The following is a 20805-nucleotide window of genomic DNA, read 5'->3' as shown; positions in this document are numbered from 1 at the left end:
GAATTATCCTCATCCGCCGGACCACGAGTCCCGTGGTGCCCTGCGGTAGGCCGCGCAGGCGCGGTGAGTTGGTGCCGGTCAGTCCCGAAGGCTGAGGGGACGCGGCTGGGTGGAGCGGTGTCCAGAGGGGTCGCCGAGCAGGTCTGTGGCGAGGCGGGGTCCGGCGGCCGGCACCATGTCTAGGCAGGCGAACCGTGGCACCGAGAGCAAGAAAATGGTAACTCGGAGCGCGTGACCTCGGCGAGCGGGGCGGAATGGAGGCGTTCTGGGGAAGGGGCCCGGCGCGGGGCGCAGTTGGAAAAGGGCCTCCTATGAGCGCAAAGTGCTTTCGCAGGAAGGAAGGAGGAGGGGGCTGCCTGTGGGCCTGGAGGGGAGAGTCACGCCGGGGACGTACCGGGCCTGAAGCAGGTTGCAGGGCCGCTGGAGTAGCTCAGAGATCCCTCCCCCGACGCCTGAGAGCCGCCGTGTGCTAGACCAACAGCGACGACGGTAATAGTAACTACCACTATTGCTCTCTTACTGTGTGTTAGGCACGGAGCCAGGCACTTTACGTACACGGTGTCATTTAATTCGCTAATTAACTCTCTCAGGTAGATAATGTTACCGCAGTTTTACAGCTCCGAGAGGTTACATAACTTCCCCAAATTTACATCTAGGAAGAATTGGGATTTGAACTCATGTCTCTGTAGAACTTCCAAGTTTCAGACTACTAGGCCCTACTGTGTCTCACACTGTGCTCTGGGGATTGTAAGAGATGTTCCGATACTGATCCTGCCAGAAAGGAACTTTTATTTGGAGGAGTAGGCAGGGTGGCAGTAAGTGGTACCTCTCTGGTGAGGGGCGGGGGGCGGGGGGACTCCTTTCTTGCCCTGGGAATAGTGGGACACCATGTAGTCTGGTAAAGTTTGGTTGCAGGTGGCAGCCTGACCTGGAAAGTAAGGTAGATGACGCTTTCCTCCAAATTAAGGGGACCTCTTGCCAGGTGTTTTTCTTTGCCATATTCTTACCTCCAGAATTGCCCATGCTATCTTTCTTTCCCGATTTGGAAACTCAATCAGGGGCCCTTTGTTGACACTCAGCTCTAGCGGGGTGATTAAACATCCCTTATACCTTGGCATCTTACACTAGGAACAGCCACCAAAAATGGGCCACAGGAGGCCCTAACACTCCAAAGTAGTACCTAACTTTTTTTTTCAGACCCCTTTTGAGAAGCTGCTGATACCAATGGATCTCCTCCCCAGATTTTTTTTTTTTTAAGTTTATTTATTTATTTTGAGCGAAAGAGTATGGGCAGGGTAGGGGCAGAGAGAGAAGGAGAGAGAATCTCTAATGGCGCAGAGCTCTACACGGGGCTCGAACTCACAAACCATGAGATCATGACCTGAGCTGAAACCAAGAGTCAGACACTTAAGCAACTGAGCCACCCAGGTGCCCCTCCCCAGAAATGTTAAATTGACAGACGTGTACATGGACACTTGTTTACATTTTGGGGGGATTTGTGGGTCCCTGAAGATCCTCCATGGATCACAGGTTAAGAATTCCTGTTTTGGAGAAAATATCAAGGACTTAAAAAGAAAAAAGTATATTTTACTAGGAAACTGTTATGTAGGGGAAGAAGCATGGACATTGTTGGAATTTTCAAGTCTTGTTTGATCCTCAATTTCCTTATTTATAAATTGGGGACAATGATGCCTACTTAAGATTAAGTGAGATAACAGTGTACAATGTATGAGACATGGTAAATGTTTGTTTCCTTCTTTCCTAAGATACGAGGAGATGCTTAGTTTTCATATCTTAGTTTTGTTTTGTACTTTTTTTAAACCTGAAATATTTAATACCATTTTATTTATTTGTTTATATTTAAATATTGAGAGAGAGGGAGACAGAAATTCTGAAGCAGGCTCCATGCCGACCGAACCACCCAGGTGCCCTTTTAATACCATTTTAAACAGGAACCTCCAGGTTCCACCCTTAACACCAGCAGCAACCCCCTCCGTGTTCATTCTGCTTTGGTGAGGGGAGAATTAGGGAGGGGAGCAGCACACTCCCGCCTCAAGGCTTTTGCAACTGCTAGTGTCTCTGCTTAGAACTTCCTTCCCCCAATGAGTAACCCTAACCCTCATGTAGCTACTCCCTACTTCATTCGCAGTTACTCAAATGTCACCTCCTCTGAAGAGACCTTCCCTGACTACCTGACTAGTTTTCTGTCCTCTTACTGTACTCTGTTTTTCTTCATGGCACTATTCCGTTATAAATTATATACTTGTTTCTTTTCAGTCTTCCCCATGAAAATGTAACCACCAGAGCAGGGATTTGTTTTGTCCATTGCTCTATTCCCAGCATCTGGGATGATGCTTGGCTCTAGGGAATCAATATTTAGTGAATGAATGACATGAAGGTTTGGGGCACCCTCTCATTCATTTCCTGCTGCTGCCTAGTTAAGGGCCTGTCACATGATCCTCTTGCTGGCCACCTGGTTTTGGTATGCTCCTCTCCTCCTGGGGAGGTCTCTCCCTCTAGCATCCCTCTTCCCAGTTGGCCCAACGTTCTGCTAATTACTGTGTTCCCACTTAAACCCTCCAAGACTTAAATGATTAATATACCCAAAGAACTAGACCTCTGCTTTTAGTCTGTGCAAGCAGAAACAGCCCATGTATCTGGCAAACTTTTCCTGAGCCCTAACTATATGGGTAGCTCTGTGCTAGGTGTTGGGAGAAGTGCAGAGATGCAGTCCTAGTCCCTGACCTTGAGAAGCGCATGCTATGAGAGAGGCAGAAAAGTATACAACACAGGGGTGTAGTACTGTCCTGGCCTAACTGCTTACTTGCTGTGTGACCTTCATTGTTGTAAGCATCAGTTTCACCATCTTTAAAAAATAGATTCGAAAGGGTAGTAATAGTATCTGTCATGGGGTTGTTCTGAGAATTAATTGACATCATGCATGAAAAGCTAGCAGTGTGACAGTCCCCTCAACACAGTTGGCACTCGGTAAATGTCAGCTAGCAAGCATCCTTGTTTGTACAGATATTAGCCTTTATGTGTCTGTACAGTGTTTGGTTCTTGAATTCCATGGACAGTCAAACCCAACTTTATTTTGTGTTGTGTTACTAGTAACCCAACCCCAGTGGCTGTATTGTCCAGTGCTCAGGTGGGTTACTACTTCAGTGGCAGCACTCAGAATCTCCATACAGGAGGCCGGAGGGTAAGAGAGAGGGATCAAGTCCCTCCTGTTACTGACCTTCATTCCCAGCTGCTTGGGGCAGTCACACTGAATTATTTGTGTTGATAAAAATAGTAAATGTGACTCTTGGAGCATTAGCTCCAAAGATCGGCCCCCCTAGGAAGATTTGTTTGTCTGGGGCACTAACTGAAAAGGCTTTGAAAACCATCCAGTACAGTAGCTCACCTGAAGTAGGGCTTGGCTTTACTTGCTCTGCTCAGGTTGTGCCTATAGTACTTGGAGATCGTATTGGCTATTCTGTGGTTTCTTGGTCTGCAAAGCATTTAAAGTCTGTTATCTCATTAGATCCTCCAGCATGACAGATTTTACTGGTACCCATGTTTGTGTGAGGGGATTGAGATTTAGCAAAGTAAAGTGACTTACCTAAAATCCCACAGCTAGTAAGTGGCAGTCCAGACTCAGAATCAGGTCTTCTGACTACAAACCCAGTATTCATTCATTCTTTCTTTCTTTCTTTCTTTCTTTCTTTCTTTCTTTCTTTCTTTCTTTCCTTTTCTTTCTTTCCTTTTCTTTCCTCTTCTTTCTTTCCTTTCCTTTTCTTTCTTTCTTTCTTTCTTTCTTTTTAATTTTTTAAAGTTTATTTATCTTGAGAGAGAGACAGAGGGAGGGAGAGCATGAGCAGGAAAGGGGCAGAGAGAGAAGGGGAGAGAGAGAATCCCAAGCAGGCTCTGCACTGTCAGCACAGAGCTCAATGCAGGGCTCGAACTTACCAACCACGAGATCATGACCTGAGCCAAAACCAAGAGTCAGAGGTTTAACTGACTGAGCCACCCAGGTGCCCCATAAACCCATTGTTCTTTCTATTTGCCTTATTAGTTATTACAAAGTTCTTTATATTGATTCAAAAATCTCCCTCCTTAAACCAATTCAGGGTACTCTCTGACAGTACACTACAGATAACTAGTTTAAGAATAAAAAATAACAGCATCTACTTCTTTTGTAGGTACTGTACTTCTTGTGTAGGTACTATGCAGCAGGTGCCCTATATATATCTCATTGCAGCCCTCAAGGGCAGATAGTATTGTCACCATTGTACAGATGTGAAAAAAACTGATGTTCCAAAATACTAAGTGATGGCTTCGATCACATAACTTTTTACAGGGCAGTGCTCAACTATTAAGAAAACTGAATCTCAGTTACTTAACCTGTCACCTATAAAATGGGGATGGATGATGTTTGCTAAACTCATGGTTGTTATTAGGATTAATGAAAGGCATTCTGAAGATTTTATAAATGTAAATGGCCATTATTACTAAACATAATTAAAGCACTTAAAACTGTTGCAGAAGAGATTCATGTTTTTGTTGGGAAGGAGAATGTGGTTATTATGTTCAATGAAGAAATTGGATCAATTGAATTAGCTGACCTTTAAGGTCCCATGAAACCTTTTGTCGTAAGGGTCACAAGGACTGAAAACCCAGGTCAGCAGTAACCTGTCTTCCTCTTCTGTTTTCTCTTTTATTCATTCCTGTCAAATCACATTGGTCTCTTAGCTGTTTCTCAAACATGGCAGACATACTCCCATGTCAGTGTCTTTGCACTTGCTTCCTACAATCTTTTCACCCAGGTTTCTTCATGGCATATCCTTACTTCCTTCAGGTCTTTGCACAAATATCACCTTACTAGGCCTTCTCTGACTATCCTATTTAAAATTGACACCTCTTTCTCTCTCCCTCCCCTCTTCTCTCTCTCTCTCTCTCTGTCTCCCTCTCTCTGTCTCCCTCTCCCTCTCCCCCTCTCTGCGTGTGTGTATCCTTTGCTGGCTTTTTGTCCATAGCTCTTATCATCATCTGGCAAACCATATATTTTATTCAATTTATTATGTATCACCCTCCTATTAGATAATCTCTGGTACATAGTAGACATTGAATGGATGACTTTTTTCTGTGCCACAGCTCCACTCCTATTTTTAAAGTATGAAGACCTTTAAGTGATGTATTTACATTGCACACTGTTCAAGTGGGCTTGGTTCATAATCAGAGATGGAGACAGAATTGCAAATTAAGAGAGAGTGTGGAGAACCTGGGTCAGAATCTCATTCCCAAATCCCAGGCATATTGATTCTGTGACCATGGACAGATCTGTTTAGAACCTTGATTTTTTTTATTGGTAAATTGGGGGCTGCTGCGTGTATAAGGTGCTTGATAACATTGTGATACGCATGTTACTCGGCATTATGGTGGGCTGAGGCCATTGGAGTCTCTATCCAAAGGCTCATTAATAATGGAAGGAAAGCTCTCCTGATTTAATGTAGTGGTGCCAACTCGATAGACTGGTAACTGCTGGATTGTCTCCATCCATTCATGTCCAAGCCATTCTAGTGCCAAACCCGTAACTTTACTAAAAAATCATTGGCCTCCTTAATAGCTTCCCCTTAATTGCCATATTTGGTAAATGGTCTCTTGGAGACACCCTGATCTGACTGTTTTAGTTTAGTTCAAAAAGCTTCCTGGTTCTGAAACTGATTCTGTGACTCTCTAGTGCAGGTAAGTTTTTTGTTATTTTTTAGGGGGGCTATTAATATTGAACTTATGGGGAACAGTGGGTAGCGTGACTATTGGCTTAGAAACTCTTGTTTTTTGTCTCCCAAAATTACTTTTGTCAATAATTAGCTGTTTGTCTTTGGGCAGATTACTTAATCATTCTGAGTCTCAGTTTTCCTCATCTCTGAGATGAGATTAATCCCTGCCCTTTTTGCCTTACAGAATTATGGTGGGGTGGAAAATGAGACTATGAAAAGTAGAAGGCAGTATGTGAGCAGAAGGCTCACATTATCATTCTTGCAGTGACCTCAGCACCAGGCCAGGGGGACGAGGTGAGGAGCACTGAGGTCCTGAGAGCCTGGGTCTTAACATTACTTGGACTTTCCTCCCCAGAAGACTTGAGGACAGAAAGGTGCTCTGCCCCAAGTCTGACGAGCTTCCACTCAGAAGGGAGCGGTTGGGTGGCTGACTTGATCTTTCAGCCTGCCTTCTGTGTGGATCCATTGCTCCAGATGTGCTGTTAGCATGTCCTTCACTGTGTTTAGCTCCTGACCTCCTGCTTTCATTCTGTAGTCATGGCATTTGGCATCCTTTCCCCTTCCACATCTCTGTTTCTCGGTAGGTGGCAGGAGTCTTTACCTGAGACAGGCATTCTGTGATGTTAACTATGGTTGTAGTAGAAACCAGTCCAGATCAGGGTTGTGTTCCAGGTACACAAAAGATTGGACTCCTTTCAGAGTGACCCCATTCCTGGAAACATTTTCGCTCTGTGTCCAGAGGAACATTATTTTTCCTTATTTTGGTGACTTAGGAGGGGGATTATCAGAGCAGCGGACTTTGTCTAGGACTTCCTTTCCTCCCCACAGACAAGGCCCCTGGGTCCTTGCTGCTCCTGGGTGGGGCGCTGGGAGGGAGTTGAGGCCAGGACACCCCAGACATTCTTAGGTGTAGAGAAGCCATTGGTCACACCTGCTAACATACAGAAGCTAATCTGTAACTGTCTGTTTCAGGTCTGTCTTTCATGATATCTAGTGGATGACTGCTGCTCCCACCCCAGATTCTGGTGACCCAAGCTTAGCTTGGCGGTTGTGGTGGGGTCCTGGGTTAGCAGAAACCCACCTTGATATGTTGGAAGAGTGACTCCTCTATGCATGAAGTGCCTTCTACAACCTGTTCTGTAGTAGGTCTGGCTGAAGCCCTGCCACCTTGACCCTGGGGAGCCACACTCGTTGGCACTCCATAGAGGAGGATATTCTTTCTCACCATACACAGATGACCTTCCTTTGAATCCTGACAGCTGCATTGAGGCTGATCTAGACTCACTAAACTTTGTTTTTTGTGCATCTTGGTTCTGACTGTCTTTTGAATGTCTTTTAGAGCTCTGAGCTTTTCACCCTTACCTATGGGGCCCTGGTCACCCAGCTATGCAAGGACTATGAAAATGATGAAGATGTGAATAAACAGCTGGATAAAATGTGAGTGAGCTCCTCTGCGGGAGGGACAAGAATGGGGTTCCCTAGTGCACAATCCGCATGGTCCTTTAGAGCCCAGAACAGGATTCTCTTTTGTAACCAATATTTTGGATACAGTTTCCACTGAGCTCGTGTATTGAGATGTTTTGGAATTGTCCCCTATTTTCCCTTTACCACCAGCAGCCTTATGTTCAGACGTAAGACATTCACACTCCATAATACAGTATGTTCTCTTATTTTCTTCCCAGGGGCTATAACATTGGAGTCCGACTGATAGAAGATTTCTTGGCACGGTCAAATGTTGGAAGGTGCCACGACTTTCGGGAAACTGCAGACGTCATCGCCAAGGTCATTATCCTGGGCCACCTTGTTGTGCTGAGGGATGTCATTGGGAGGCACTGCTTACCACACTCTCCATCTCCCTTAGAGAGGCCCTTAGTATTCCAAAATACTAGTTAGGCAGCTGTCTGGTCAAAGGAGTCTTCCTGGTGGTTTGGGAATAGCACAGATTATGAAAAGGGAAGAGTGGTTGGGATCATCTGTGGGGGTGAAAGCCCCACTGAAGTCAAAGCCAGGTCTCCTTGACTGTGAAGACGTAGCAGAGCAGCCTGGGGGTTAAGAATACAGACTTTGGATTCAGACAAACCTGGCTTCAAATTCTGGCTCCAGTACTTACCAGTTAAGGGTAAGTTGCTTTTAACCTTTTAATTATCACTTACCTCATCTTTAAAAAAGGAAAATAAGAGCTGCCTCACAGAGTGATTGTAAGAAGTAAAGGAAATAATGAGCATGAGCATTCAATTAAAACGAATACACTTAACTTAGTGTGCTTATGGTAAATGGTCACTATTGATAATATTAACATTACGTATGGTAGAATTAATAATAAATGATAAAACGCCTTTAGCTTTGTGGCGTCCGTTGCCTAAAGGTTGGTTCTTTCTGTTGTAGAGCATGCCGGCCCCAATCCTACAGAGAGCTGATAGTGAAGAGACAGTGTGAGGGTTTGGAATCAGGAGGGTGGATAGAGGGAAGGATGTCTTCAGAATAATTCTGCCACAGTGACTCATACTTGCTTTCAAGAAGGATTCAGGTAGCACAGAGGACGAGGAAGTGGACCGGGCCTCTCATGTGCTGGCTCCGAGAAGCCACCCCGTCAGAAGAAGTGTAGGTGGGCAGCAAGTTGCCTAATTGTATGACGCCTTGAAGGAGCGGGGTGTGGAATTGTGCACAGATGCTTTGTCTTTTTTGCCCTGAATGCCTAAAGCTCCAGTGTTTTGCAAAGGCCACAGTTTTGTTCCCAAGCCACTTAGTTCTCCTTTGCCAGTCCCATCACCTTCCCTGGTGTGCGGCCCCTACTCCTCTTCCACATAGTGCTGTCATGTGTTCCTGACAGGTGGCGTTCAAGATGTACTTGGGCATCACTCCAAGCATCACCAATTGGAGCCCAGCTGGTGACGAATTCTCCCTCATTTTGGAAAATAATCCCTTGGTGGACTTTGTGGAACTTCCTGATAACCACTCATCCCTTATTTATTCCAATCTCTTGTGTGGGGTGTTACGGGGAGCCTTGGAAATGGTGAGTGCGGCTCTTTACCTCCTGGGACACCTGAAATGTAGTAGGGGCTTGATAAAGGTTTGAAGGAATGAGAGAAGGAGAGAAAAGAAAGGCCTTTGGCTCCCCTCAGCACTTTGCTACCTGAGATGTGACGCTGCTGAGCATAGAATCCAAGGTGGATGTTTCTACATGGTGATGATTCTTGCTGATAGTAGTGCTGTCAGCCCCCAAAGCCCAGGAAATTCCCAGATTGGCTTATTTGGGTAAAGGTCTCATTTGTGGGTGCTCTTTGTTAAGTCAGCCTTACAGATCAGGGTCACTGCTTTCTACAGGGGACACGAACTGGCAATCCTGTCCTTGCGAGAAACCAGCCCCCTTGTTGGGACTGCCATGGATGAGTCAGCTACAGCCTGTCCCCTGTGGTTCCCCAGAGGCTGCAACTAGGCACCCGCCCCTTCATTTTCCCACTGTCCCCCAGGTCCAGATGGCTGTGGAGGCCAAGTTTGTCCAGGACACCCTGAAAGGAGACGGTGTGACAGAAATCCGGATGAGGTTCATCAGGCGGATTGAGGACAATCTCCCAGCTGGAGAGGAGTGACCATCCCCAGGACTTCAGGGTAGCTAACAGGAAGGAGCACTTGTTGGAATCAGAAGCCTCAGCTCCCTCTGCCCTCTAGAACTCAGTGACTCTTTTAACATGGTTGTTACATATTTTTCTGTTTCCATTCTCCATGCTAATAAAGAGCAGACTGCAATCTAGTCCGTTTACCCCACAAGTGTGCACATTCAGGAGGGAAACTCTTTGCTCCCTCTCCCTTCAGAGGGGTTGGATGCAGTCATCTCTGGTTGGACTAGAAAGAGCTCAACTGTTTTACATTCCTGTTTGAATTTTCCAAAGCAAAACCCGTTTTGATCCCATTAAAGAGGCAAGCCTACCCCACATCTATTCCTGGGCCTTCAGAAAGCCATTGGTAAATGGCTGTAGGGAATCCAGGGTTGTGGGACGGGGGAGGAGAGGCTGATAGGGATGGACAGGAATTACTAGTCATGGTGTGACACACTCTAGTGCTTGCCAGGAAAGGGGAGCCATGCTGGAAACACTGACTTCTGGGAAGCCACCCAGGTCTCATTCCTCCCTGCTGTTTGGAGGCAACATCTCCTCTTTTTACAGAGGGTCCATCCTTTTTTCTTACAAATTCTTCAATAAAGACACATTCTTGAGTGAAATCCTAATCATGTTCTGTTTTCTTTCTGGAATTTTATTGCAGTGGAGTGAGGAGACCAGCTAAATCCCTGGGCCCTGCCTTGCTTTTACCTGGTCTAGAAATGGCCTCTCCCCACAGACTAGAGAGTCTGGGAAGCCTGGGAGCAAATACTCCTTCAAAGTCACTTTTGGGTTTATTATCTAGCAAAATCTAGAAGCAGACCATTACCGCAGATATACCTAAAATGGACTACCTTGAGCTTTTTGGCCACTAAGTTGGAAGGCTTGGCTGGAGAGACCTTGTTAAGAATGGGGAGGGGGCACCTGGCTGGCTCATTCAGTAGAGCATGTGACTCTTGATCTTAGGGTTATGAGTTCGAGTCCCACGTGTGGCATAGAGTTTACTTGAAAATAGGGATGCCTGGGTGGCTCAGTCGGTTGAGCTTCTGACTCTTGAGTTCAGCTCAGGTCGTGGTCTCATGGTTCATGGGATCGAACCCTGCATCTGGCTCTGCTGACAGCACGGAGCCTGCTTGGGATTCTCTCTGCCCCTGCCCTGCTTACGTGCACACATGTGCATGCTCTCCCTCCTTCTCAAAATAAATACTGAAAAATAAAAATAGGTGAAAGCCAGATGGGAGGTTTGAGAGGATGAAAGGGAGAGGACTAAGAGTACTAAATTTTTTTTTCAAGGAGTTTTTTTTTTTAATGTTTATTTATTTTTGAGACAAAGGGAGACAGAGCACGAGTGGGGGATGGGCAGAGAGAGAGAAGGAGACACAGAATCCGAAGCAGGCTCCAGGCTCTGAGCTGTCTGCGCAGAGCCTGATGCAGGGCTTGAACCCACGAACCATGAGTTCGTGACCTGAGCCAAAGTCAGACGCCCAACTGACTGAGCCACCCAGACGCCCCTCAAGGAGTTTTGCTGTAAAGAAGAGCTAAGAAATAGGTTAGTGTCTACAGGGTGATATGAAGTCAAAGGAAAGTTAAACCTCTGGTGTTGGGTACGATTTTTTGAGTGCTTACCGTGTGTCAGACGTTGTCCTAGCACTTTGCATTACCTAATCCACGATAATTCCATTATTCACAATAACTCCATTTTGATTTAAACTTTTTTTAAGTTTATTTGGAGAGAGACCGAGACAGCACCAGTGGGGGAGGGGCAGAGAGAGGGAGAGAATCTCAAGCAGGCGACCAGCAGCCAGCACAGAGCCTGATGCAGGGCCTGAACTCATGAAACTGTGAGATTATGACCTGAGCTGAAACCACAGGTCAGACGCTTAACCAACTGAGCCACCCAGGTGCCCCAAAATAAGTCCATTTTTAGAAGCAAGACGACAAATTGCCTGAAGTTATACGGCCATTAAGGGGAGAAGCTGGGTCACAAAGCCCATGTTTTGTTTTGTTTTGTTTTGTTTTGTTTGCTTTATTGACATTTTTTCTTTTTTTTTTTTTTTTATTTTGTTTTTTCTTTTTTAAAATTTACATCCAAATTAGTTACCATATAGTGCAACAATGATTTCAGGAGTAGATTCCTTAATGCCCCTTACCCATTTAGCCCATCCCCCCTCCCACAACCCCTCCAGCAACCCTCAGTTTGTTCTCTGTATTTATGAGTCTCTTCTGTTTTGTCCCCCTCCCTGTTTTAATATTATTTTTGTTTCCCTTCCCTTATGTTCATCTGTTTTGTCTCTTAAAGTCCTCATATGAGTGAAGTCATATGATTTTTGTCTTTCTCTAATTTCACTTAGCATAATACCCTCCAGTTCCATTCACGTAGTTGCAAACGGCAAGATTTCATTCTTTTTGATTGCCGAGTAATGCTCCATTGTGTGTATGTACATTCTCCACATCTTCTTTATCCATTCATCCATCAATGGACATTTGGGCTCTTTCCATACTTTGGCTATTGTTGATAGTGCTGCTATAAACATGGGGGTGCATGTGCCCCTTCGAAATGGCACACCTGTATCCCGTGGATAAATACCTAGTAGTGCAATTGCTGGGTCATAGGTAGTTCTATTTTTAGTTTTTTGAGGAACCTCCATACCGTTTTCCAGAGTGGCTGCACCAGCTTGCATTCCCAACAAAGCCCATATTAACTGTGATGCCTGGTTCACATGGAGAGGTGGGAGGGGAGCGGGCCTGTGGGCCCCTCTCCCAGCCTTATAGAAGTTAGGATAGCTTTTCAAGGGAGGGATCAGAGGTTGTCAGGCCTTATTGGTACCACTGTTCTTGGAGACAGCCTAGGGCCTTGAGGTCCTGATACTCAGGTTGTTGGGGGGAAATGGGGCCTCTGGGCTTTTCTCAAGGTTAGTGCACAGGCCTGAGGTGATGCATTGTGCGTTAAGTTTGTCTTGGTTGTGTAGGTTAGAACCAAGGTTTTGGGACGCCAGTAACAGAGGCAGTTTGCACACGACCTGCCTCCTCCAGTTGGGTTAGGCCACCAAGCAGGGGTGGGGAGGGGGTGTCACTTTTGTGTTCCCAAGTATAAGGAGGCTCCCTCTGGGATCCTGTCTTTTCTGAGCCTCTTTACCTCCCCCTCCAGATACAATTTAGGGCCCTAGGGCGGGCACCCCATTTTGGTCAATGGTATCCTTAGCACCCAGTATAGGGCTGGGTCCAGTCACCCTAGAGTTTGAGTGAATCAAGGAGGTAAAGAGAATGAATGTGGGCCCAGATGTGGACGCGCTGTGCGGTGCCTGGGCCCTGCCTAGGAAAGTGAACAGCACCCTTCCCTCCTCCAGGGGGCTCTCACTCTTCCTCTTGTAGCACCACCCCCACTTCCCGGCAGCCCTTTGTATGGTATGAGGTTTTAGATACTTCCTTTCCCAGAGTTAAACATGGGCAGCATTACAGAGTCGGCAAGCTGTAGACAAAGCCCCCTCAGTGATTTTTCCCAGTGGCAGCCCCGCAATTGTGTGATGTGCACCCAGAGGCTGAGGGAAGGGAGGGGGTGGGGACTATGGAACTATTGGGAACATCACCTCATCATCTCTTCCAAATGAGCCAAACATATACAAGTCCCAGAAACCTAGCTTCGAGGTCCCCTACCACATCCCCACCCCTGGAATTAATTCATTGTGGATTATATATCCCTCACCTTTACTCTGACTGAGGCTGGGACAGCGCCCCCCCCCCCCCCCCCCCCCCCGCCAAGGCTGGGCCATTCCCCGTTCTCCAGGATGTACCGGCATGCCCTCCCAAGCAAGATGGGGCAGGTCTGTCTGGCTTTACGGCAGGGGGGCTGAATAATGAGGTCAGCAGCCTGGGTTGAAGCGAAATTCTGGGGCCTGGGGCCGGAGTCCATGCTGGTGGCCTTTGGGCTTGGCACTGGCTCCGCAGAGCTCAAAGAAAAGGCCTTGCTCTTCAGCCTTTGGCCACCAGGGGTCTCCAGATCACCACTCTGTTGTCCTAGCGTGACCGTTGGACCCCTGGTTTTTATAATTTGCTAGAAGATGCACCTGATGGACAAATCTCAGAAGCTGGTTAGAACGTGGATGCGCTCCCCCCCTCTCCCCAGTCACTCCCACAGGATCTGACAGCAAAGCTTACGTGCTGCCAGGCTGAGGGCGAGGGCCTAGCTACTGAACCCAGGGCATTAGAGCACTTTGGCAAAGAAGTGTGTGGCCCCTGTGCATACCCCAAATCTCATGCTGGCCTCAGTTGCACAAGCTAGCCCTGAGCCCTCCTCTCATCAACCCCTCGTCTTCCTAAGTGGAGACCAGAGCACCAGCACTGTTCCCCTGATGTAAGAGAGTCCTATTCCTGCCCTAGACCTCCACGCGTGACATTTCCATATTTAGGTTACACCTTCCCCTGGTGGGTTGGCCTCCCCTATATTTGTACTAGGCATCCAGAGAAGGAGGTGGCAACAGAGGCCCAGGACAGAAATTGCATTAAGTAAAATTAAAATAGTCTCCTAACAAGTAGTTCATTGTGGATGGTTGGGGGTGCTGGTGCAGGAAAGGCATCTTCTGGTTCTCTCGGAGCTTAAGTGCTACCATGTGCTGTTCCCTGGAAGCCAGAGGGCCGGTGGGGGCAGGGGGGGGGTGCGGGGAGGGTGGCGGCAGGCGAGGAGCCTCGCTGTTACGGCTCCCCAGCCTTTGATGTAGAGCCAGGCCTGACCCTAGGACAGCCGAGGGCCACTGCCAGGGTTGCTGTGGGACACAGCGCATTCCTGGGGGCAATTTACTCTCCTGGCAGGAGGAGAGGAAAGTTTCTACTGTGGGGAAGGGGGTGGAGGGAGGGCGCTGCAGAAGAAGTTAGGGGGTGGTTGTTGTGAGGGACAGTGGAGGGAGCCAAGGCATAGGGCGGCACCATCTTACCTCGCCTGGTAAGCCGCCACTGGCTTGGGCGGAGGCCTCCTCCGGGAAGCCCTCTCTGATGGGCCCAGAGCTGCTGAGGAGCGGCACCCTCACTCTGCACCACACATGTGGGCCAGCCCAGGTAGAACCCCAGGGGACGCCCAGAGAAGCAGCCGCTCTTCCTTCCTGGCTCTGGGCACCTGGACTGTCAGCCGGTGGGGACGTGTAGGACTGAGCTGGGCTGAGGAGGGCTGGGGGGACGATGTGAGGGCTTGAGAGCGTGTGTGAGTGAGCGCGGACAAATGTTATTCATAGCAACAGCTAATATTTGTTGAAGAGGGGCTACACGCTGGTCAGTGCTGGTCTAAGTGCTTCACGTGCATTTTTCTTTTCTTTTTTTAAAATTTTTATTTTTTTTTATTTTTATTTTTCAACGTTTATTTATTTTTGGGACAGAGAGAGACAGAGCATGAACGGGGGAGGGGCAGAGAGAGAGGGAGACACAGAATCGGAAACAGGCTCCAGGCTCCGAGCCATCAGCCCAGAGCCTGACGCGGGGCTCGAACTCACGGACCGCGAGATCGTGACCTGGCTGAAGTCGGACGCTTAACCGACTGCGCCACCCAGGCGCCCCTTTTAAAATTTTTAAATGTTTTATTTATTTTTGAGAGCGAGAGACAGAGTGTGAGTGGGGGAGGGGCAGAGAGAGAGGGAGACACAGAATCTGAAACAGGCTCCAGTCTCCGAGCTGTCAGCACAGAGTCCGATGCGGGGCTCGAACCCACAAACTGTAAGATCATGACCTGATCTGAAGTCCGATGCTTAACTGACAAGCCACCCAGGCGCCCCACATGCATTTTTCATTTAGCCTTCCCAATAGCCCTATCCCTATGCCCATTCTGGAGATGGGAAAACTGAGGAACGCTGAGCTAGTACATTGTAGATTCAGGACTTGAACCCAAACAATCCAGTATTGGATACCACACTCTATGTGTTACATGTGTGTTTGGGTTTCAGTGTGCGTCTGTTTCTGTGTATTCCTTGGGGAGTGTGTCTGTATGTGAACTCTTTCGCTTAACAAAAAGAGTCCTGTGCTGGGAGCTGGGGAGATGCTGGGAGCTTCCGTCCATGGGGGAGCAGCCGAATGCAGTGTGTGTAGTGGCGGGGAGGAGGAAAGGGACAGAAGAGGTTGTAGACCAGAGACAAAGGCAAGTTTGGGTTCTGCTCCTTACTGGTTATGTGACAAGAGTGAAGGATTTGAACTCTGAGCGCCAGTTTCTTCATCTGGTTTAAAATGGGGCTAATAATAATGCCAGCCTTATGGGCTGTTTTGAGGATGAAACAAGAAGTGTGTAAATTTCCTGGCATATTCTGGCTGTTCCCTAATTGGCAGTTATGGTTAACGTGATTGCGAGTACAGAACCGTCTTGCAAAACTACTGCTTGTGGATATAGGAGGGTCTGAGTGTGTGCAGAGAGTAATTTTGTGAACTCAAGGCTGTGTCCGTGGTGCTCATCGCTGTATCCCCAAGCATCTAGTGCTACTTTTTAGCACAAACTGGGTGCTCAATAAATGTTTATTGCCTGCATGCCGACTGAGTGTGAGGATGAAGTGAGAGGGTCCATAGACAGAGGGGTATGTGGACCTCCACCAGGACCAGCTACCTAATTTATGGGGCTCGGTACAAAATGAAAATGTAGAACTCCTTGTTCAAAAATTATGAATTTCAAGGTGACCCCGCAGAGCAGTAAACCAAGCCTGTCTGAGCAAGGAGCTCTGTGTGAATGTGCAGGCAGGCATGCCCATGAAGCCAGCCCTGGCCTCCACTCGCCTTGAGTCCCCAGCTGTCCCCAAGCCCAGATACCCAGGAGAGAGTATAAGCAGACTCCAACCATGGTCAGCCATGCTTCCCAGCCTGCTGGAGGAGAGGTGAGGAAGGGAGGGATTAACCCACCTGTGGGCAGGCCAGGAGAAAGCCGAGGGAGGGCCCAGTGACCGGCAGACCTCCTCGCCAGGGAGCCTTTCCAGAGCCAGGCCATGCTTGAGAGCAACCCTCAGCCCTCCATCCCTTCAGGAGCTCCCCGCTCCCCCCACCAAGCCACCAACCAGGGCTCTGGGTGGTCTGGGCACATGTGGTCACATTTAGATGTTGATTGAAGCAAAATTGTTATAAGATTAGAACATTTAAGGTAACTTTAATTTCCACTGCGTTACTGGGATTTTTGAGGATGGGGCCGAGAGATCCCCTGGGGTGGAAGTGAGGGGGTGGTGGGGGTTGCAGGAGGGTCTTTATTTCTCTAGTCCTGTAGGAGAGGCCTCTGGCGACTGGAAGAAAGGAGGGTGAGACAGAGAGAAGGGCTTCCCAGGAATTGTAGAACCAGTCCTCCAGCAGATGTGGAAGCTGGGGGTGGGGATGAGGTGGGGGTGCAGAATCGCCAAGGCACTAGTGGAGCAGGAGTTTACCAGCACCACACCCCTCCCCCGGCTATCTGCACACCCTGGGCCACACATCTGTGCAAACATCCCTCCCCCCTCCTCAGCTTGCCAGACAGATGGAGTGGTGGCAAGAGGAAGGTTCCATCCAGGCCCTCCCCAGGCTTCAAGCTGAAGTGGTTGGAGCCTAGAGAGTTTTCTTATTGGCAGATCAAGATAGAAGTTTAGAATGAATGGGAGAATCGTGGTAACAGTAATAAAGATTATGCACATTAATTGAGTCACTTCTATGTGCCCGGCCTGTGTAGACTTTATATTCATTCTGTCTTCCAAGAGGCCCTGTGACACGGTGGGTAGACTTGGGGGCCAGTCTGCCTGGAGGCAGTTCCCAGCTCACCCACGTCCCCAGCTATGTCACTCTGGGTGAGTCAGTTAACCTGTCGGCGCCTCAGTTTTCCCATCTACAAAGGGGCAACTATAATGATACCCATCTCAAAGGGTTCTTGTGGGGGATCAAAAGAGTTAGTCCACATAAAGCACTCATACTAGTGCCTGGCATGGAGGCAGAGCCCTGTGAGAGTTAGCTGTTACCATTAGGGACTATCAGTCTTTTTTTTAAGCTTATTTATTTTGAGAGAGAGAGAGAGCACAAGCAGGGGAAGGGCAGAAAAAGAGGGAGAGAGAGAATCCCAAGCAGACTCTGCACTAAAAGAGCCTGATGTGGGGCTCAAACCCATGAACTGTGAGATCATGACCTGAGCTGAAGTCAAGAGTCGATTAAGCTGATTAAGCCACCCAGGCACCCCTCAGTGTCTCTCTTTTAAAGAGGAGGAATTTGAGGTTTGGAGAAATGAGGCCACTTGCCCACAGTCACAGAGAAGCAGAACTGGGATCCAAACCCAGGTCTGCTTGACTCCTCAGCCCACGCTCTGAACCATCGGGCAGATGCCAGCATAGGTTCTGCCAGGGGCTGCGCTAAGCAGGTTACATGCCTGGTCTGGTTTATTTTAACCACCCACTCCATTTGATATCCCTGCTCAGGTCTAGAACAGTCCTTTTTAAAAAAACTTTTTATATTAAAAAAAAAAGTGGGTTTTTTTTTAAGTTTATTTTTGAGACAGAGGCAGCAAGAGTGGGGGAGGGGCAGAGAAAGAAGGAGAGAGAGAATTCCAAGCTGTCAACACAGAGCCCAACATGGGGCTTGAATCCACAAAACCATGAGATCATGACCTGAGCCAAAAGCAAGAGTTGGATGCTTAACTGACTGAGCCACCCAAGTGCCCCAAAATTTAAAAAAAAATAATAAAATTTTAAAATAATGTCTATGCCCAATATGGGGCTTCAACTCATGACACTGAGATCAAGAGTCACCCCCCTCTACTGACTGAGCTAGCCAGGTGCCCCTAGAATAGTCCTTGAGTCCTCTCTGCCAGCCTTTGATTCTGATCGCTGAGGGAGCTGAAGCCCAGAGAGGGGCAGCAAGTTTTTCAAGGCCACACAGCAGGTGACCTCAGGCAGAGCTGACCCACTGATAACCAGACAGCACTAGAAACAAACCAATTGCCCCTGGCAATTGGGATGGCCTAGCCCAGAGGGGAGCTTTGATGGCAGAATCTGCAGACATCTGGCTCTAGGACACTCATTTCCTGCCTTGAAGTTTGCTATGCAAAGAGCTGGTGGACAGGGAGGCAGCTGTGGCAGGGTCACGGCAAGGCTATCTCGGCCTCTGTTGGGGGATGGGCAGCTGAGGCCCACCTGGAGAGTGCAGTCAACACCAGAGCTATGGGACAACAGGACAGGTCCTGGACTGGGGCTCCCTGAATGAAGGAGCTGAACTCTTTCTCCCTGCAGGGCATTCAGCAGCAGCAGAAGAGAGGGGCCCATGTATGCCACAGAGAACCAGGCCCAAGCGCTTCAGGAAAGTTCAAGGAGTTAGGAGAATCAGGCGGGATCCTGTGGGGCACTGGCTGAGCGTGTCAGTGTCTGTGCATGCAGCCTGTAGGAGCCCCTTCCCCAGCACCAGTGCACCCCCCCCCCACCTGCCTGCTTGCCTCAGCAGCTCCCCTTTCACTGACTGCCTCTCCCTTCTCTAAGAACAGCTCACAGGCGGATTGACGGCTTTAATTCTCACAGCTAGCCTGTGAGCTTTTCAGATGAGGAAACAAAGGCGCCAGAGGTTAGGTAACTCGCTTAAGGGCATGCAGCTGGGGAATGGGGTACTTGGACTTGAACCCGGGCAGTCTAGCTCCAGAGTCCATGCTGTCAACTTTCAGCCCCTGCTGCTCAGCTCCCACCCCCCTCCCTGAGCCCTCACTCCCCATCTGATCCCTATCAAGGGCCTGGTTCTCACACCGGCTCTGGGGGAGGGACCCAGTTCTCCACCCCAGCCAGTGTTCTCTTAGGTCCCCTGCCCACTGGCCCCTTCCCCTTCTTAGGGGAGTACCCCAGCCCGGCCTCCTATAATCCCTCAGGGCTGGCTAAGGCCAGGAGGCCAGACCCAAAGACCTCTTGCAATCTCCTCAGTCTGAGGGGTAGAACAGGAATGGGCCCAGGATCTGGAGGTGGGCAAGGGCGAGAGGCCCCAATGAGGAGTGGCGCGGCTGGTGTATACCTTGGCAGGGGGACAGCAAAGTGGGAGGCCCTTGGAGGGCAGGCGGTAGGAGGGGGAAGGGGCGATGGACGTGGGCCCAGACCCAGATTCAGGCTGCTGTGGGCCCTCCCTGCTCTTTTTCTAGACCTGTTGAGGGCTCTGTTCTTTCCCACTTAGAATGCACACACACACACACACACACACACACACACCCCCTCACCCAAACCCCCGCTTCGGCTGGCCTCAGTTCATCTGAACTCCCCCACTGCACTCTCTGCCTCCACTTCTCCTGGGGCTGTTCCTTTAGCCTCTGCAGGTTGCCTCCTCCCCTGGCCTGCCCCGCCCCACACCCCAGCCACCAGTCCCTAATTGCCAGTCCCAAAGCATGCTCTTTTGTGACACCTGACCCTGGGGGGCTCCCTGGCCTTCTAGAAACACTCTGCCTTTGCCTTCTGAGTGCTCTCCTGGTTTCTCCCATCACCTCCCCAGCCATACCTTCTGTATCTGCTTTACTGACCCCTCTCCCTCTGCATGCCCTTGAATGTTGGCATTCCCTGTGTTCCCCTGGCATGGGCTTCCTCCTCTTCCTGCACTCCTTCCCTAGGTATTGTCCAGGTCACATCAGTCATCATCTGTCACCATGAGCCCCTAATTTCTAGCCCAGAACTCTCACTTCCCTTCTAGATACATGGAAGCCCGACAGGCACGTCCAACTCAATACGTCTGAACACCCTTCTTCCAGACCACCACCTCCTGGTTGCCTAACCGCAAACCTGGGCTCTGTCCTTGATAACTCCTTCCTTCTAGGTTCCTCATCCTTACATTCAAATCCTCCTTATTCCACTTCCTTAACTCTTCTCACCCTTGACCCTTCCCTCCAACCCCTACTGTCTGCCCCTTGGACCACAGCCAGGATTATTCCAGCAGCCTCCTCACCAGTGTCACTGCCTCTGTCCCTGCCTCCGCCTCCTGCACAATCAGGGGGCTCTTTCTTCTTCTTCTTTTTTTTTTTAAGTTTTTTTTTAACGTTTATTTATTTTTGAGACAGAGAGACAGAGCATAAATGGGGGAGGGTCAGAGAGAGAGGGAGACACAGAATCTGAAGCAGGCTCCAGGCTCTGAGCTGTCAGCACAGAGCCCGACGCAGGGCTCAAACTCACGGACCGCGAGATCATGACCTGAGCGGAAGTCGGATGCTCAACCGACTGAGCCACCCAGGCGCCCCAGGGGACTCTTTCTAAAGCACAGTTCTCACTGCACTGCTCCAGTCTTCTGTGGCTGCCCATTTTCCTGAAGGTGAAGTCTGACCAGCTTCAGCGTGTCCTGCTAGATTGCACAGCATTGGTCCCTGCCTGCCTCTGAGCACAGAGGCTCACCTCCCTAAACCCAATGTGCAGCTCACGACTGCTCCTCCTTCCATTCCTTTGAGGGCCCCAAGCCCTACGCCCTCAGCTTAGGTCACCATTTGCAGGAAGCCTTTGTGGACTGCTCGTTTATGGGCCACAACTCCTGTGCTG

The 20805-nt window shown here is 49.0% G+C and overlaps 1 protein-coding gene across 2 annotated transcripts; it reads left to right on the top strand.

The window, feature by feature from the left end:
• Positions 1-48: 48 nt before the first annotated feature.
• On the top strand, positions 49-9987 carry TRAPPC3 (trafficking protein particle complex subunit 3). Of its 2 annotated transcripts, XM_040469305.1 has the most exons (6): positions 83-217; positions 335-489; positions 7102-7199; positions 7445-7544; positions 8593-8775; positions 9233-9987. In XM_040469305.1, coding segments are annotated over exons 3-6 (405 nt in total). In that variant the 5' UTR covers positions 83-217; positions 335-489; positions 7102-7197; the 3' UTR covers positions 9353-9987. The 2 variants fall into 2 exon arrangements, with proteins under 2 accessions (XP_040325231.1, XP_040325239.1); XM_040469297.1 differs by lacking the exon at positions 335-489 and having other exon boundaries at positions 49-217.
• The last annotated feature ends 10818 nt before the right edge of the window (positions 9988-20805 follow it).

The sequence above is a fragment of the Herpailurus yagouaroundi genome, unplaced genomic scaffold, assembly GCF_014898765.1.
Source record: "Herpailurus yagouaroundi ecotype Mexico unplaced genomic scaffold, PumYag 77, whole genome shotgun sequence".
Lineage (NCBI taxonomy): Eukaryota > Metazoa > Chordata > Mammalia > Carnivora > Felidae > Herpailurus > Herpailurus yagouaroundi.
Note: the sequence above shows the minus strand (reverse complement) of the source record. Positions and strands in the feature narration are given on the sequence as shown.

What these genes read in the sequence shown, in the direction of transcription:
- TRAPPC3 (XM_040469297.1), top strand. Translation starts at nt 176, where the DNA reads ATGTCTAGGCAGGCGAACCGTGGCACCGAGAGCAAGAAAATG. An exon ending in AATAAACAGCTGGATAAAAT is followed by an intron (nt 7,200 to 7,444) that starts GTGAGTGAGCTC and finishes TTTTCTTCCCAG; the next exon opens with GGGCTATAACATTGGAGTCC. An exon ending in CTGCAGACGTCATCGCCAAG is followed by an intron (nt 7,545 to 8,592) that starts GTCATTATCCTG and finishes TGTTCCTGACAG; the next exon opens with GTGGCGTTCAAGATGTACTT.